Source organism: Anticarsia gemmatalis, chromosome Z (assembly GCF_050436995.1).
Source record: "Anticarsia gemmatalis isolate Benzon Research Colony breed Stoneville strain chromosome Z, ilAntGemm2 primary, whole genome shotgun sequence".
Lineage (NCBI taxonomy): Eukaryota > Metazoa > Arthropoda > Insecta > Lepidoptera > Erebidae > Anticarsia > Anticarsia gemmatalis.
In genome coordinates, this window is record NC_134776.1 from 15,458,233 (window position 1) to 15,475,725 (window position 17,493).

General features: G+C 38.4%; 2 protein-coding genes across 3 annotated transcripts; both read left to right on the forward strand.

Moving 5' to 3' along the window:
• The first annotated feature begins 614 nt into the window (after positions 1-614).
• Positions 615-7,098, forward strand: LOC142986550 (uncharacterized). Its single transcript, XM_076135065.1, has 6 exons — positions 615-1,144; positions 1,231-1,368; positions 1,673-1,821; positions 2,469-2,575; positions 3,032-3,195; positions 6,948-7,098. Exons 1-6 carry the CDS (start codon positions 1,074-1,076, stop codon positions 7,042-7,044), a joined length of 726 nt encoding a protein of 241 aa, XP_075991180.1. The 5' UTR covers positions 615-1,073; the 3' UTR covers positions 7,045-7,098.
• A 4,831-nt stretch (positions 7,099-11,929) lies between these two features.
• On the forward strand, positions 11,930-16,729 carry LOC142986388 (uncharacterized). 2 transcript variants are annotated; one of them, XM_076134870.1, is made up of 3 exons: positions 11,930-12,789; positions 12,870-13,001; positions 14,791-16,729. In XM_076134870.1, the coding sequence occupies exons 1-3, from the start codon at positions 12,051-12,053 to the stop codon at positions 16,707-16,709; spliced, it is 2,790 nt and encodes a 929-aa protein (XP_075990985.1). In that variant the 5' UTR covers positions 11,930-12,050; the 3' UTR covers positions 16,710-16,729. The 2 variants fall into 2 exon arrangements, with proteins under 2 accessions (XP_075990985.1, XP_075990986.1); XM_076134871.1 differs by lacking the exon at positions 14,791-16,729 and adding an exon at positions 13,246-14,339.
• The last annotated feature ends 764 nt before the right edge of the window (positions 16,730-17,493 follow it).

Sequence of the window (17,493 nt, forward strand, 5' to 3'; positions counted from 1 at the left end):
GCAAGTGACTGAGTGAGACGACTGTTCCTGCACAGAACCGTAGCGGGCCGTCAACCTGCTGTCAAACTCATTCGAGCTTCCGACGCCGTTTGGGTAGGGTGGCTCCTGTGGCTCAATGATACAAAAAAAGTTCGACTTACTTCGCCAACAAAGACAATTGTTTTTGTATATTAGATTTAAGTAGATGTAATCCTTGTTATCTAGTCTAATGCATAGGGAAACCATAATACTACTAAAATTTATCAATGTATGTTTGTTGTTATGTTTACGAGTATGTTAAGTATGACTTCAAGCTCAATAATAATTGTATTTTTAAACATTAATTTAAAATACCACATGTCCTAAGCTTATTAACCCATGTCTAACTTCTTGTGATCCGAGCGGGGTCAATGACACGACATAGGGTGTGAATCAACAAAACATCGGTATAAAAAATGTACAAGCCTACAATTAAATAATTAGAATTAAGTACCTACCTATTTTTACCTTCTAAATAAGTTAGTATAAAACTTATGTACATATAAATAACTAATGGACAACGCGTCCGAACAGTACCGTCTATCGTTGTTATGATAAGTTATAAAACATTGTCAAATTCCAAAAAAAATGTCGGCCAAACACTGCTCCGCTGGAGTTCATATTGTATTTAAGCCTGCATAACCAACTAGATCGTATAATTAATACTTATTGGATTGTTTCGATACCAGCTCTGGTATAAAAGCGCTGGTCTAAAAAGTTAAGTAATTTTGCACAGATGAAAGAAAGCTAAGATAATGATTCTGAAATGTGCAGTCAAATCAGCTCTTGAAGTCATTCTAGAAGACCATAGCGTGCATGGCCGGCATTAGCCATTTTCATGAATTCGCCTTTTGACGCATTGACATTGTCAAGAGTTTAAATGGCATGCAGAAAAATCCCACTTTGACATTTATTTATTAAACGATCTCCCGATTTGTAGGTAACTTATTTGTCCTACATCCAGAAATCCTAATATCCTTAGTATTTGTTCTTTGAATTATTGTTTTAAATTTGTGAAAGAAAATTAGTTATTATTGTAACAACAACACTACACAATGGAGAATAGGCCACACCCTTCAGATCCTCAGAGCAACGTTGCCAAGTTCAGCGGATACGATCCAGACAAGTACAGCTTTAATTACATAACTAATAATTTTAAAACAATTGTATTAACTTACTCCTTGCTTACTAAAAAGTTATTATTTGTTTCAGATATGCACTCAGTAATGTACCACTTACTGTGCTATACGACGAGAGTCTGACCCCTGGGTGTCCGCCACGTCTGACACAGCAAACCGTTGGCAAATATCTCCTGCCGACCACCAGGGAACTATCTGAAGTTCCACCTAAGTAATGCTTCATGCATGTTTGTTTCACTTACTAATAATAAACAACACAATGCTAGCACGGGTCTCCTCATAAAGAGTAAGGCCTACCTCTGCAATTTTTTTCCCTCCCCGACCCCCGATTTCTGAGGACATTTAGCGGTAGTTTATCTATTCAATAGCGTTTTTTTTATATGAGTTTCGACACTTTTGATCAGATAAACTACCGCTAAATGTACCTCAGAAACCGGGGGTAAGTCCGTTATTGATTAATTATATTATTTAAGAGATAAGTAATCTAGCAAAGTAATTTACTGACATCTGTATAGGCCTACAATAAGCGAGTTACCGGACACTGTAATCGACCAAATGGTTAAAAAGGATAAAGCATTTTGGGTAGACAAGCCTGGTGCAAACGCCTATACCCTTCACGACGCCTATTACAACTACGGAATGACTACGGAGATGGTTAAACCAAGTATGAATACCTTTCCTACTCATTTTTAAATATAGTATAAAAGCTTCAATGTCTTTAATTTTTTCCTGATGGAAAATCCGCAACTCCCAGTTGTTTCGGCAAAAGACCACCAATAACTTAATTCGCTGTAAAACGAATGTTTTTCCATGCCGTTGTTCCGACCCCTTTCGTTTAGAACAGGCGTGATGTTTGTAAAGAACAATTCTTGGTCAAAGCACATCGTTGGAGAGTACCGTACTGTATTTCGAAATAAAAAAATAAGCTCTATCATCTATTTATCGTCATATACCAGTGGCCAATAATGCATTGACCATTACAGCACGCACAAGCCACCTTCCGTACTAACCTTTCGTAATGCTTCAATTTCATTTTTAAATGAATATTGAATAATTTTGAGTTATGCAATGATTATCAAACGCAGCATCAAATAAAAAAAAATCGAAATAAATTTCAAAATATTGCTAATATTGTAGCAGATAGTTTCCAGTCATTAGGTAAATCATTTCCGTACGAGTGCGCTAGAGCTTTCGTGCTAAAGCCACTTCAATTTTGACTAACCATTATCTATTGGAGCATATATATTTTTTTGTTTTTCATACATAAGCATAAATACATGTATGATACTAATGTGAGTTATATATTTCTAGCGCGTCAAGACGTATTTCCACGTTCATACCAATATGATTTGGACTGCGTTAGATATCGCCGACTACATGCATGCGATGGACTGAAACAAGCCGAAAATGAGCGGACGGTGAGGCCTTTCATACATTTTAATTTCGAGGAAATACTGTACCTAAAAGCAATATTAAATCCATACTAATATTATAAATGCGAAAGTAACTCTGTCTGTCTGTTACTCAATCACGCCTAAACTACCGAACCAATTTGCATGAAATTTAGTATGGAGATATTTTGATACCCGAGAAAGGACATAGGCTACTTTTAACCCCGGGAAAATGACGTATTCCCATGGGAAAATTCAGGTGGCGGACGAAGTCGCGGGTAAAAGCTAGTTCTTTATAAAATAATAAATTGAGTACCTGTTTACGTGCTGCGTGGATTTTTCCAATAACAAACAACTATAAAAAGATTCATTAACGTACGTTGCATTATCGGCAACAAAGGGTTGAACTTTTAGTAATGTAATATTTATGAAAGGGCTATTTAAAAGGCCTGTCAACCTGACATTCGATGTATTGTTTTACAGAAACCTCTTAGCGCACAATGTAGAGACTGTAATAAAATGCATATACCTGCGCTAACACCCTTTCAATTGGCGTGGGCAAAAGACCCAGGACAAAAGAGGTGGAAATATTACCCTGATCTGACCGCCACCCTGACGCCACAGGAGATACGCGAATCGATGGGAAAGTAAACATCTTTCTTTGCTACTATAAATCCTACTTATCCTACTAATATTATAAATGCGAAAGTTTGTGAGAATGTATGTATGTGTTACTGTAAAAGCCCGAACGGTGGTAAATCCTAAGATTTTCCGGTATAACCTAAGATTTACCAACTCGCAATGGTAAAAGTCCGAATAATTCTTTTATTTCGAACTTTGACCTATATTCACTTGATGATATCGAGATGTCGCCGGAGACCCGCTACGCGGGGCTCCTCCTTCTGGGTGGTTAAAAAAAAATAACCACGAAGGCTAAGGTGGGAGCTTCGCTTCGCTCGCTCCCACCTTAGCCTTCTAACCTAACCTACCCATGTCGCTATGCCCAAAACTCCTTCTTTATAACTATGTCACAGTATATAATAATACCGTGAAATAGTTATAAACATAGTTATGAAGGAGGATTTTTTTATATATCGTAACATAGTATTCAAACCCTGGCTTGTTCGGACTTTTACCACTGAGAGTTGGTAAATCTTAGGTTTTACCGGAAAATCTTAGGATTTACCACAGTTCGGGCTTTTACAGTAACATATGTATGGATTTTAAACGCAAATAATACTGAATCGATTACGATGAAATTTGGTATATAGGTAGCTGAAGACCCAGAATAACACATAAGCTACTTTTTATCCCTGAGTTCCCGAGGGATCTGGATTAACACGGGAAGGGATTCCACGCGGACGAAGTCGCGGGCGGCCTCTAGTTATAATTATGTTCATACTTATGCCCTTATGGCACAAGGCTAAATGTCGAGGATGAACTTGAAAATATATTTAGTTCGTCGGAAAGCTGCACTATATCTGTCAAAGTCCTTCAGTACGTTCTAGGAATTTCCATGCGGCATCATAACACAATAAACCGGCCGTACCACCCTCTCAAATGGAGCTCATGGGTGGTAGTGGACATACGTGTCTATACGCATGTGTCCAAAAGCATTTTAGTCCCCGATGCCAATGGCAGCTAGTAGGAACTACTTATACAGTTTCTTATTAAAAAAAAAATATGAAAACAAAAAGACTTACTTCCTAATATTTTGACAAAATTTGTGGTTTAAATTCTTCAAGTCTGATATGTAGTTAGCGTAACAATAGCTCCTTATGCGACTGTTGGTTGTGTCGACTTCGAACTGTACTAAACATGTATCTAACTTCTGAAGCAACTTTATAACGGGCACCTTCAGTCAGCCGTGCGCATGTTAACTTCTCTTCAATATAGCTAAATAATGTATATTATAAATAAATCTAAATAACCGATATGTACGCGCCAATCTTTTAAACAACTTTTAATATGCCTGTTACTATCGGGACTAAGTTAGTATGGGATCGATGAGATCAAAATCTCACGGGAATGGAATCAATAGAATAAAATTATACTTCACACGGAAGAAGTAGGGTCAATCCGCTAGTATTTAATATAATTTGTTGCACGCGCGCTTAACGGTAAGTTCCAATCGAATCCAATAACACTGAAACACAATATTAGAATTGCATTGAAAAATAGTTGAGGATTTTTCGACGAATAAACTTAACTGCGACCTTTGTTTCAAAGGTAATATTGCAAAGGTATTGAATCCTAGGAAATCTTGCTTACCCGATGGTTCTTCAAACTGTTAATTTACTTCTGTGTATAGCCGATCCGATGAACTTTGTCATAGATACCTGCTATTTTGAAGAAGACGATATTCATATTCACCTAAAAACTAAATTCTAGTACATATCCGAAATGCGTTGTTAGATTTTCAAACCAATCAATCAAACCAGCTCCATTATACAGTCTGCCTGTGCCAAATCTTTTCGAAGTACCTCTTGTTAGCTAGGTTGACAATAAAAATTATTTTCATCGTGTGTTAGTTTCACTTTAGTACGCGGCCAATACTTAACAACACTAACCCTCGGTTTCTGAGGTACATTCAACGGGAGTTTATCTATTCAATAGCGTTAAAACTCATATAAAAAACGCTATTGAATATATAAACTACCGCTAAACGTACACAGAAACCGGGCATAAGATAAGATACTAAAGAACTACTGTGCTAAAGTTTACATACTTGCTGCGATAAATCGGCCGCATAGTCGGTCGAGCCCACCATGGCGGTTGCAAATTCCATAGGACATTCTGCCCCGTCAGGCTCTCTACGAGGTGTCCCATATAACATTATTGTTTATATTCGCACGCCATAGAGGCGACCACGTCAGCATGACGTGAGAAGAAAGTAACTTTGTACTGAAGACTTCTCATTTAAAAGTATATAAATAACGGACACAAACTGTGTATAAAAAGGGCACGATATGTTTCTGCACTTTTTAAAAAGTCTCAAGTGCGTATTAATTCGTAACCGGCGGACCTTTATGACAAGATGTCGTAAGGGTAGTTACATTAGTATGAAGTGGAGTTTTAAGGTCTGCCTATCTCGGGGATGGAAAATACGTGATTTTATGTTTACCTATTCAAAAAATAAACATATACACTATCTTTTTAATTAGGTTTCATTCGGTATACTTTGTTTGTTAGTTTGTTACTCTTTCAGGAATAAGCTATCAAAGTTATTAACGGGTAATCTTTTCACGCGGGCGGAAGCTAATTATCTATAAACGTGGATGAAGCAAAACTGCAATCCCTGAGATTTTTAATTAGTACTTTCAGAGATAGCCCATTTATCGAGAAAGGCTATATATCATCACGCTACGATCAACAGGAGCAGAGTACCAGTAAAAAATGTTACAAAAACGGGGAAAATTTTGACCCATTCTCTCTTATGTGACGCGTTAAGTTGCACGAGTCAGCTAGTATTAGTATAGAGGTATCTGAGGTTACAATATAATCGAATTACACGTTATATATTCAGTGTCATAGCAACCATTTGCCATTGTCATGCATCCTCAATACTATTTGATATCAGCGCCTACGTGTTACAGTATACTGACGCGCCTGACGTTTGATAAACGGCAACGTTTCATTCACGGTTACTGCGCAAAACCTGTTGTAGGCTTGTCATAGACTTTATACCGTTAAATCTAAAACAGTCAATTTGGGTAACTTTGAATCATTTGGGTAACATTGAACGTGAGAATTTGAACTAGTTTCGATTATTTTTTCGTATGAAACTAACACAATTGATAAAAGTTTGCAAAACTAAAATAAACCTTTATCAATTGTGTTTGTTTCATCTGAAAAAATTAACGAAACTACTTAGTTCAAATTCTCACGTTCAATGTTACCCAAATGATTCAAAGTTACCCAAATTGACTGTACAGCCCGGTATAGGAATATTGATTTTTCTTTGCATTTGTACGATATACTTATACATCTCACATTTTACATTCATTACATTTCATGTCACAATGACTGCCCGTTAATTAAATTTGGTAACGCACCTTATACGGTAATTCGATTATTATTTTTAATTATCTGAGCATAACTCTCGTTAGGTTATCCTACTTAAATTATCAATGCAAGTTTGTGAGTATGTATTGTTCTTTGTAACTCTTCCGCGCAAATACTACTGATCTGATTACGATGAAATTTGGCATGTAGGTAGTTGAAGACCCAGAATAACACGTTTTCTCCCGGAGTTTCCGAGGTATCGGGATTCTCACGGGAAGGGTATCCACGCGGACGAAGTCGCGGGCGGCCTCTAGTAATATATATAACGAGAGGTATACAATTTTGCATACACTTTGAATTCTATGTTAATAATTATTTCTCGTCATGTTTGTAGTGTCGGCCGTCCATTCAAGAACGAAGCATGCAACTGGTACTACGAAAACTACCCGCCCGTCAAATATGACTGTATAATGCGAAAATTTGCAGGTTGAAATCATAAAAATATCCTTTTTGAGAATATATTCTGAAAGAAACAATAAAAATGTAACATGAACCTTTTGTTTTTGTTTAGTGATATTTTTATCAACTGTGTGTGGGCAATTCGCTTTGCTAGAGCTAGGATGCACTGCTGAATTAGCAACGATAGCAGAGTTAGTGTTACTGAGAATCAAATATCGCAATTTCTTTGTTTATAGTCTCGGAACACTACCCACTGTTCAATAGGTATGCACATTGCACGGGAAAGAGCGGTGGCTGACTAAGCTGGTGGTCCAAACACGAGATTCAGGAACTACTTACTTTTTTGAAAGCCGTCTCCCACACTATAGTTCGCTCTTGTGTCGCGGGAACTTTTAAATATATACAAACAACGGACACAAAGTACAACCAGGCACGAAACAACTATTTGTGGATCGCACAAATAATTGTTCCGTGTGGAAATCGAACCAACGACCATGGAATGGTAGAGGAGTGGCGACCTGGGCCACGGAGGCTGTCAACTTAAGCCTATGAAAAGCGAATGATTCCTCACTCTCTCAATAGGTACCTAAGTATTCTAGATATCTAAACCAAGGCCTGAGTCTGTCGCATATCAGGTCCATGGTTAATTTCTAACATAGGTGAAATATCTTTAGCAGGGAAATTCTCAGTAGTCCTGTCTAAAAGTAGATTGTATACGGTATACGGCAATTAGTTAGTGAAAAATAAATATAATTTGTCATCCGTGGGCGAAATTTATTCTACCATCAAAAGAATGCATCATGTCATGACATATGTTCACAGAAATTCAAGGGGTAAAATCATTAAAGGTGACATGTCATTCACACGAATTCAAGGGCTAAAATCATTGAATAAAAAGATCGGTATTTTTTTTGACACACACAGTTATTAATTCGTACCTACTATATACTGTATGTTACATATATCATTATAAAGGGGACGCTATAAACGACGGTAAAACATTTGTGTTGGCATATCGGCAGGGCCGGATTAGCCATATAGCAGAAGGCAGCAAATGCTACGGACCCCGCGCCTTGAGGGGCCCCGCACCTGTGTCCAAAAAAACCTCTAGTATGTAAAATATGTAATGGACATACACACATCTAAGCTATTCTCAAAGTGAGCGTTATGATTATTATTAGAGCCTGTATTGTCCCACTGTTGGGCAAAGGCTTCCCCATAGTTTTCCACTGTAACCTATCTCCGGCAGTTTGATTCCATTCTGGAAAATGAGCGTTAACTAAGTTAAATAAGTGAGCGTTAACCACACTATAATTATGTACCGGAAAGTAAAGAATAGTTTTCAGATTCTGTTTTATTTACATCCTAAATTGCATTAGACAATGTAACTCAAGGGCCCCCCGTTCACATTTGGTAGGGGCCCCGCGCCGGCTTTATTTGGCACTGCATATCGGGTTTATCAGTTTCTGAGTATAGGCTAATGCCAACCACTACTGTTAAGCCCGAAGGTGTATGGTTTCCACCGCAGTTTTGCCATATAAAATGTACGCCCATGTAAAAGAGCAGTGGTTCCTAACCAGTGGTCCGCGGACCACCGGTGGTCCGTGGAAGTCAAAATATAGTCCGCGAATAATTATAAATTTTAAATTTTCAAGCGATAATATTACACTTTATTTTTAATATACGTACATAGCGGTCCCTGCTAACAATAATAATATAAAAGTGGTCCCGAACTAAGAAAAGGTTGGGAGCCCCTGTAATAGAGGTTCAGCCCATTGCCATTTACGGGGTATGTACGTTAGCAAACTGAAAAAAAAAAATATTGAGATATCTTTGAATGCAGAAAATATGCTGTGGCTAACGACGTTTGTGTCGAGTACAACTATTTATTGTATTCTAGAGAGTAAAATTATAAACATTCATGTAGGGTTCTGTACCCAAAGGGTCAAAACTGTACCCTATTACAGAGAATTTGCTGTCTGATTGTCTGTCCCTACGTATCTCATGAACTGTAATAGTAAGATAGTTGAAATTTTCGCAGATAGTGTATTTTAATAGCTGCTACAATAAAAAATATACCTAGTAATATAAAAATTTAAGGGGCTTCCGTACAACAAACGGGATTTTTTCGTTAGTTTTTGCTTGATATTGATAACAGCAACAGGTATTTGCATATTTCGCATTTATAAGTGTAAATATATATGAATGGTGACTTCGAGCGTGAGACCGACTCGCACTTGGCCGATTATAACATTCATATTTTACGGTAATTAGTGATTAAATAAATGCTTGATTATTAAATAATTAGGAATTATGCAATACTTGTTTACGGTTACGAGTATTACAAGCATACTCGCCAAGAACAGTTTATATCTAACACTAGCAAATATTTATAAATACTGGAATGTTTAAGAATCGTAAGTCCTTGCTGTTTGTAACATTTTCGCTGCTCATTCTCATGCTATCTGTGAAGCAGGTGAAGAGTAATAAAAATAAAACAATCAGCAATACGTCGCCAATCGAAATGGAAGATGACATAGAGGTCGATTTCGATGACATCATCCGAAAATACGAACCAAGAACTGTTTGGGAAGAAATCGACAAGAAACGAAAATATGAAGGACAAAAAATTACGAGAAGCGAACAAGTAGAATTGATGATAGATAAAATTGATCAGACTGACGAACTTTTAAACCATAAAATACCAAAAACGGTCGATGGCAAGCCTACCCGTCGTGACGGCTGGCAACCACCGTACGGACTTAACCGAGTTCTTCCAACAGATTACTTTTACGTACGACATAGACTTTACGATTTAATGAAACAAGCCATTTATCAAGCAAGAAATAGAATGGTCATAATGCAAATCTTTAGACAGAAATACCGGCACAAAACTTTTTATAAGTTAGGGTTCGTAATGAGTAAATTGGAATATATGAGCAAATCGTTCGCTTCATATTCATTTAAAGCATTTAGAGGATGTATGCTACATAAAGAAAACATCCTTATAAGATTGCGTGCATCGGATATAATAGAAATGAATGCAAGACAATTGTATATGTGGTTCAATATTGATATACTTGCTGACTTGTTGTATCACAACGACGCGACGGTCAAACATGCAAGGGAACACCATCCGAATTACGCTGACGCCGTTATTGATATGAAATTCATTGAATAAAAATGTTTTTTTTCTTATTTTGCGTAAGTGACAACCTCCTCCCTGTACAATGAAGTTACGAGTCAATACTCGTAACTTCTTAAATTGGTACTCGACTTACTCTCGAAGTCTTATGTATCAAAATTATCTAACACACGTTGTACTTGGTAGTAGTATTCCAATAAGATTGTTAGGATAATATTCATACAAAAAGTTTAGCTTAGGTTTAAACTGGTCGATAGTACTAGACGGGTTAGTATAAACAGACAATTTTTTATTATCTGTCTATCTGTGATAACACATATGCCATCAAAAACATCCTGTAAAAACCCCAAGTCTCGCAGCTCAGTCTCTCTGCCGTAAAAAGTTGTGAGATCTATTTAGTCTCTACTTAAAGGACCTTCTGTCTTAAGTTATTACATAAGTTATTATCATGCCAATATTAAAAATATTTTACGTTTAAAATATATAAAGACACTAAACTCTATTTGTATTCTAAATTTGAAGCCTCTTACTAGAAGTGCCTTAGACTTTTGATGATCTGTGAGTCAGTCAGTGAGTGACAAAATTCAGAAACTTTAACAAGTTGTCATTCTTAACTACTGGTTAAAATTAACTGAAATTTTAAATATACCGTCTTAATACAATGCTTGATTAGTTGCTGAAAATTCAGGCTTCTTGTTTTATCCAGAACGAAATTACAGGGGCCTGAATTACTTCTAGAAAAAAAGGTACGGCCGTGCCGATTTTTTTTGCTCGACTTGCGGGGACACTGCCGTGCCCAGACATACGTAATTTCACGCCTATTACACCAGAAAGTGCAGGCAGAGTGAATGAAATACGCCTGCATTTCGCCCCAACCAATATTAGTCTCATGTAATAAGGGGCGAGCCTCGGTTCAAACCAGTGACCACTTGTATCAGAGGTACCAACATTACCCCAGAAAAAAAATATCTAGTAGCTAGCTACAAACAATTGAAAATTCATGTAACATCATGTAAATTCTGACGTAACCCTAATTTATCGGTTTAAGCAGCGATTAAATGAGTGGTTTCAACAAATTTCCTCAAAAAAATGTAATTAATTTTGATTAATTTTAAAGTATATTAATTAAAAGGTATAAAAAGAAGTAAGTTTAACTGTCATATCTATATATACGTCGAAGTTACTATATATAAGCATAAGCCTTGATTCAGTGCCTGTTAGATTTTAAAAGCAATTCGAACATCTACAATCCACTTTATTATTTTGTCAGGCATTTATCTAGAGATTGTGGGTTTACTTTTAAAATAGTATGCTCTTACTCAAACTTTAAGTATCTATATAGTGGCAAAATGATTTATGAAACAGATTTTGATGTAATTATAAATGTCTTTGCAACAAGAAAACTTTACTCTCTCTAAAATCATAACTTGGGTCAGTAGCAATAAACCTGTGTACTACATATTTAGAATAAAAAGGCGCAGGTTTTCGTCATTTACGCTTTGATCAGTGGTATACTTCCTCACCAGCCCGTAATCCTAAAGTATTCCTCGGACGTCTTCAAGTACCACGACTTGGTGTTTTCCTAAGACAAACTAGTTATTAATTAACATTAATCGAGTAAAGAAGTATATGAGAATTGAAACGTATTGTATTCCGTACAGATAACACCTACGTACAATATTCGCTTATCAACCTGTTTTGAACGAGCAGGTAGTAAAACAATACAAGAGCGTTAGCTACAGAAGAATATATTCTTTGTCAGCCGTGACACATTCATTTTTATACAAAAAATCTTCTTTTGTTTATACAAAATGTCAAAATTATAAATATGCTATAAAAACTTCTATAAAATAAATAAAAATATATTCCCATCCCCAAACAATATAACCCACGATGGCGAAGCAGGATGATGGCCTCTTCCTCCTGGAGGTGTTGATAGACAAGATCGTGTTTGTGAAGAGTCCCTGCTTTTCTGACAAAGATTTCCGGACTTGTGTCAACATACAGTGTCCATCAGTAGAGCCGCTCGAAATATGTGATGATGATCCAGGATCATGTATTGCGAAAAGTGGTGGACCCTTCGTGAAAACATTCAACAGCGGCAAGTCTTGTCTTTTCTCGCTTCATGAATCGGATATAAATAAAGCTATGAGCAGTTTCCCCGTACATGTAACTGTCTTCAAGTCTCTACCGTGCGGTTGCTTGCCCACCAAGATTATCATGGGGGAAGCTACAATAGACATGACAAAAGAATTTGTTCAATCACGCAAAAAGTTCCTTGAAGATCCGACTAATGTTAGCTACGAGGCACTAAAGGACTCTTTCCGTATTGTTGGTCCCGACAAAGCAGAGACAGGCGAAGTAGTTATGTTTTTGCGCATATCATGTTTTGGGAAGTTAATAATCACCAGGTTTCAAGGTGCCAGCGGCCCACCTAATCTGGGTACTGGTGGTGGCGGATCTTCAATAGTAGATCGGTCATGTCTTCCAAGAAAAGATTTTCAGACGACAGACGACCCTTGCGTCTGTGGAGCTGCCCGAGGGGCTGCTGGACCTAGTGGCCCAAGCGGTCCATGCACTGCGCCTTGTAAATCAGGTGGTCAAGTCAAGGGATTTGGTGTTTGCCCGCCAGGTACGGTTACTAGCAACAATGCATATAGCTGCTTAATACTTTAAACTATTAGATTCATGAATGTTTAATGTCGGTTTCAGCTCCCGATCCGTACAATTCAATGCCATGTGAAGATCCAGATGATCCATGCTTCTGTTCGGGCCCTAAACCTCCAAAACCACAACAAATGGTGTGCAGAAATACGGAACAATATTGCTTGCATGTACCTAAAGGTGAGAATCTACAAAGTATTACTATGCCATTATTGGGTCAAAATTGTAATCTTCAATTTTGCTCCAATAATAATTAATCTATGCTACTTCATTTATTTGAGGCCCTCCCCTGTTAGGATTCTACGTCTAAGTAGGAATAATCGGGATCTTTTAATGAGTAGGGTACTACATACATAATTGTACATAAGTATATTTTACAAAATTTATAAAAAGAATGCATGTGAATCAATTTGTTGATGGCCAGGTCCGAGTAAGCAATTTGAAGAGATAGGATCCAATTTGAATGGAAACGAGCTTAAGATTAGAATACCAGCCAGTGCATCTGTAATCAAGAAGATAAGCCAAACTCATTGTGCAATGCAACAACCATACGTGAAAGGGAAAGACGGTGGACCCTGTAACCCACCTTGTGGAAAAAATCAAATCAGTTTAGCACTTCCGTGTGAGGCAACCTGTTGTCGCGGAGTGAAACCGCAGGGCACACAGTTTACTTGCACCACAGAAGGATGCGTCCAGTCACAAAAGCATGCGGCGCAAATATATGCGCGCGGTGATCCTGGGAAACCACAGGCAGAGCTTGCTAATAAGGATGTCTTTGTGTTAAAAGTAGCAAAAACGGCAATGCAAGGCGATAAAAAATGTAAACTTGAGCTAGAATTAGTCACACCCAAGGCATGTGACAAAGAACCAGCAGTCCGTAAAGAAAACATAAGAGTTTCAACTGATCCAGATTGCTATTGTTGTGGCCGGAAACCGAAAAGATCTTAGGCAAAGCGCGCTCATATAATTTAATTATAACATTACCGAGGGCAACTTAAAATAGTACATGATTATTTCCACCGGCACAGGATTCTAATAAATATCTACATTAAGTGTTAAGATTTTTTTGATTAGGATTATCATACTCATAATCAAGAATTATATCAAAGTATACATTTATTTTTAGTTACAGACGCTACGTAAGAGCAACTATTTAGAATATTTTGTAGCTAATACATTTTCAAAGATCTTATGAAGATTAACAAACTAGACCTCGTCATGTTGTAGTATGTCACGCGTGTGCCCGGTGGGAACTTTCATAGTCCTTAGTTTTATATATCTTTCGATTTTCTATAAAGAAAACTTCAATTATTGTACTTTGATGTTTCAATTTTGAATAAATTCTGCTATCCACCTGAAACAATTACGAAATTGTACAGATTGCTGCCCGCCGGGGAACAAGGTCATATTTCAAATGCCTTCGGACACCTGCGGTATGGGCCACAAACAGCGAGCCCACTTTGACTTCTCGTCCGACGGGATAGGCGACGTTGCGCGGGATGAGCCGGGACAACTTATGCCAACTACAGCACCGGAATACCAGGGTGTCGTTTATGACTTTCCGGATCAAGTGATAAAACTACGTATCGGAAAAGTAATTGAAATGCCAGGCAGAAAATCCAAACTGGAATATCAGTTTATTACGCCTGTTGGGACCCCAGAAAAAGTAGTTCCTACTAGAGACACTCGTCCGGCACAATGTGTAGTACCCTGCTGCGCGACCTGTTACCCTCTAAAGTCGACTAAACGTAAATAGTTAATATTATTTACGAATACATTTGCATATTACCTATCATGTATCACATTATATTTCATTAAATGTTTGTGAAGTATATCTTTTTTTCTTTACTAGAATTAACATTGGAATACTTTTAGACATGGCCACAATATTAATACGGACAAAAACAAATATTTATTTATCTATGTAAGTAATAACTAACCTAAATAAAATGTCGTCAACTCGTCCTAGGTGGGCTGCCCAGCTTGCCGCTTAGTCAAGATTCGAAGGAGGACCGAATAACAGAAGTTAACACCGCAAAGGAACTGACATTTCTTCACTCGGAAGATCGTTTCATCAACTTGTTTAAAGTCGGATCTTCGATTTGTTCTGAAACTATGACTACATTCGATGAATTTTTAACATCGAGTCTTGAGAGGTTACAATTTTCAACCGAATCATTTCTTGCCAAGGAAGATCTTTCAATGAACCCGCTTTACACAGTCAGCAGTAAGAGGCGCAGCGTTTCTTTTTCCAACAAGATTGATTACGGTTCTAAGTCATACAACAAATTCCCTGAATATCAACAGTTTGTATATAACAGAAATATACCCAGGAGCTTATTCGGCACACAAGAGATGTCTGTGTATATGACGCTGTTTAATGAGTTCTGTCGCCATCGGACATCAGGCACACAGGCCACTGCTTCATTAAATAAATGTTTGCAGGTATCCGCCAATAACGCTTGTGCTAATGATTTATTTACTAGCACAACTAACTCAAATTACTGTTCCTCTTGTTTGCTACGTTCTCCAATCAATAGCAAAAAGTACTTTTTGCCAGAGCAGTACAAATATTCAGATATATATTTCTTCGGCCGAAAACATGACGACGCAAAAAAGTTTGACAAAATGGGGATGGGAGCTACGTCTTCTAGATCAAAACTTCGAAGATCTTCTAGTCAGCAGTATGATAAATCTATCGCAGCAAGTGCATCTGTTCAAGCTAGGACTCCTAGCAGTACTACTGGAGCACAGACTAGGTCATTAAAAGGAAACAGCCAAAAGGCAGTATCAATAAAAGAATCATGTTCGAGGCAGTGTCCCTCTGTGCCAGCTTGCGCTGGCGGATCCAACGGTAAAGAGATGACGGCTACTGTATCTCATATAAAAATAGGGCCTAAGGAGCCATGTCCTATTTACGGAATGGGGCCATGTCAAGGTCCCAAGTGCATGGTGGCGTCTCCGCAAGATGCGCCAGTACCTGTTAAGATTAGTACAGTCACGAACCCTCGGCGGGGGGTGTTTGAATTAGTCATCCGAAGAATTACTGGTGCTCCCCTTGCAAGGAATGAACTGATGCTTGAGTGGACTCCACCGCCAAGTCGCCCGCCTCCGTGCGGAGTACCCTGTCCAACACCGTGTGCAGTACCTATTTGCCGGCCCCCAAAATGTAAGATGGTTATTTGTCGACCACCTAAATGCTGCAGTAAGCCTTGTAGAAAACCCTGCGGGCCGCCATGCCGACCGTGTGGACCGGCACCATGTAAACCGGCGCCGTGTAAGCCGGCATGTCGACCATCGTGCCGGCCAAAACCTTGCCGCCCAGCACCTTGCCGGCCGCCGCCTTGCCGTCCGGCTCGTTGCCGGCCTCCTCCTTGCCGGCCCTCTCCATGTGGTCCTCTACCTTGCCGGCCGCCACCTTGTGGAGGACCTTGCCGCCCTCCGCCATGTGGACGGCCTTGCCGGCCAGCTTGCGTAGTGCCATGTCGACCTCCCCCTTGTCGACGTGTGCCATGTAAGAGATGCTGCAAGTCGACTTGTTGCGCACCCTGTCCCCCGCCACCCTGCGTCAAACCTTGTTGTAGGGCACCATGCACTCCCCCTTGCACTAGTTCGCCATGCTTACGCCCCTGTCCGGTTGGATACAAGAGACCTCGTAAATGTCGCAGCCAGCCGAAAATTAAAGGACATCGGAAGCGAACGTCACCGTGCTGCAATCGTTCTAAATCATGTCCAGTGGCGCGATGTCGCAGCGGACCTTGTATCGGCTGTTGCGGCACACGCTTATGCCCACCACGAAAATGCTGCAAGGTGTTCCCTTGCATATCTCAAAAATGTTGCACCATCGGCCCAAAATGTTGCAAAAGCAACTGCTCTAGTTGTTGTTGATTATAAAATTAACACATCTGATATTAACATTTATACTTATTACTAATAAATCATTACTAGGAAGGCACTTGATCTTTTTATCAATACTTCATTTTGTTATCTATTCTTTAAACGTATTACAGTTGACTGGTGAACTGGCACGCTCGGCATGGCGGTATCGGCATATTTTAACATTTTACTAGATTAACATGATATTCAGCTCTATTTGCCCCCTCTTTAATCAGCAATTCACTAATGCGTGAAATATTAGATATTTAATTTGAAAAACTTTTGGCAATTTGCGAAAATTGGAACTATGTGACTAATATAAATGTTTCGATATCAACAGAGTAATTCCCTTTGAAGAATATGTTCATGTGATACAGTCGCTGATATTGTCAAGGAAGAAAGAAGATGACCTGTGTCGTCACACCACATTTTACAAAATAAAATTTATGAAATGTATGCATTCTCCACATTGACTGCGTATTCAATATCTTGACAACCTTATGATTAGACAGAACTCGCTAGCTTTTATGTTTACTAGTTCATGAAAATATAGCATCGTCGCAGGTATTTGTGCACTGTAGAAATTAAAAAAATTGGAAGTCCTTCCATAAGAACTTTTTTTTAACACTTTTAGAACAAGAGGCTCTGCGTTAAAGCTAGTTTTAACACTAACGAAACGCCATTCATTTATTGAAACCCATTATTCAGTTGCGAAAAGAATCGCAGTCGTGTTTCCTAACCGCAGATGCTTGCAGGACCTTCAAAATATAACAAGGAATCGGTTTTTTAGGTCAAC

Coding starts and splice junctions, on each gene's coding strand:
- LOC142986550 (XM_076135065.1), top strand. CDS start 1,074: ATGGAGAATAGGCCACACCCTTCAGATCCTCAGAGCAACGTTGCCAAG. Junction 1,145..1,230: donor AGCGGATACGATCCAGACAA/GTACAGCTTTAA, acceptor TATTTGTTTCAG/ATATGCACTCAGTAATGTAC. Junction 1,369..1,672: donor CTATCTGAAGTTCCACCTAA/GTAATGCTTCAT, acceptor ACATCTGTATAG/GCCTACAATAAGCGAGTTAC.
- LOC142986388 (XM_076134870.1), top strand. CDS start 12,051: ATGGCGAAGCAGGATGATGGCCTCTTCCTCCTGGAGGTGTTGATAGAC. Junction 12,790..12,869: donor ATTTGGTGTTTGCCCGCCAG/GTACGGTTACTA, acceptor TGTCGGTTTCAG/CTCCCGATCCGTACAATTCA. Junction 13,002..14,790: donor TTGCTTGCATGTACCTAAAG/GTGAGAATCTAC, acceptor AACTCGTCCTAG/GTGGGCTGCCCAGCTTGCCG.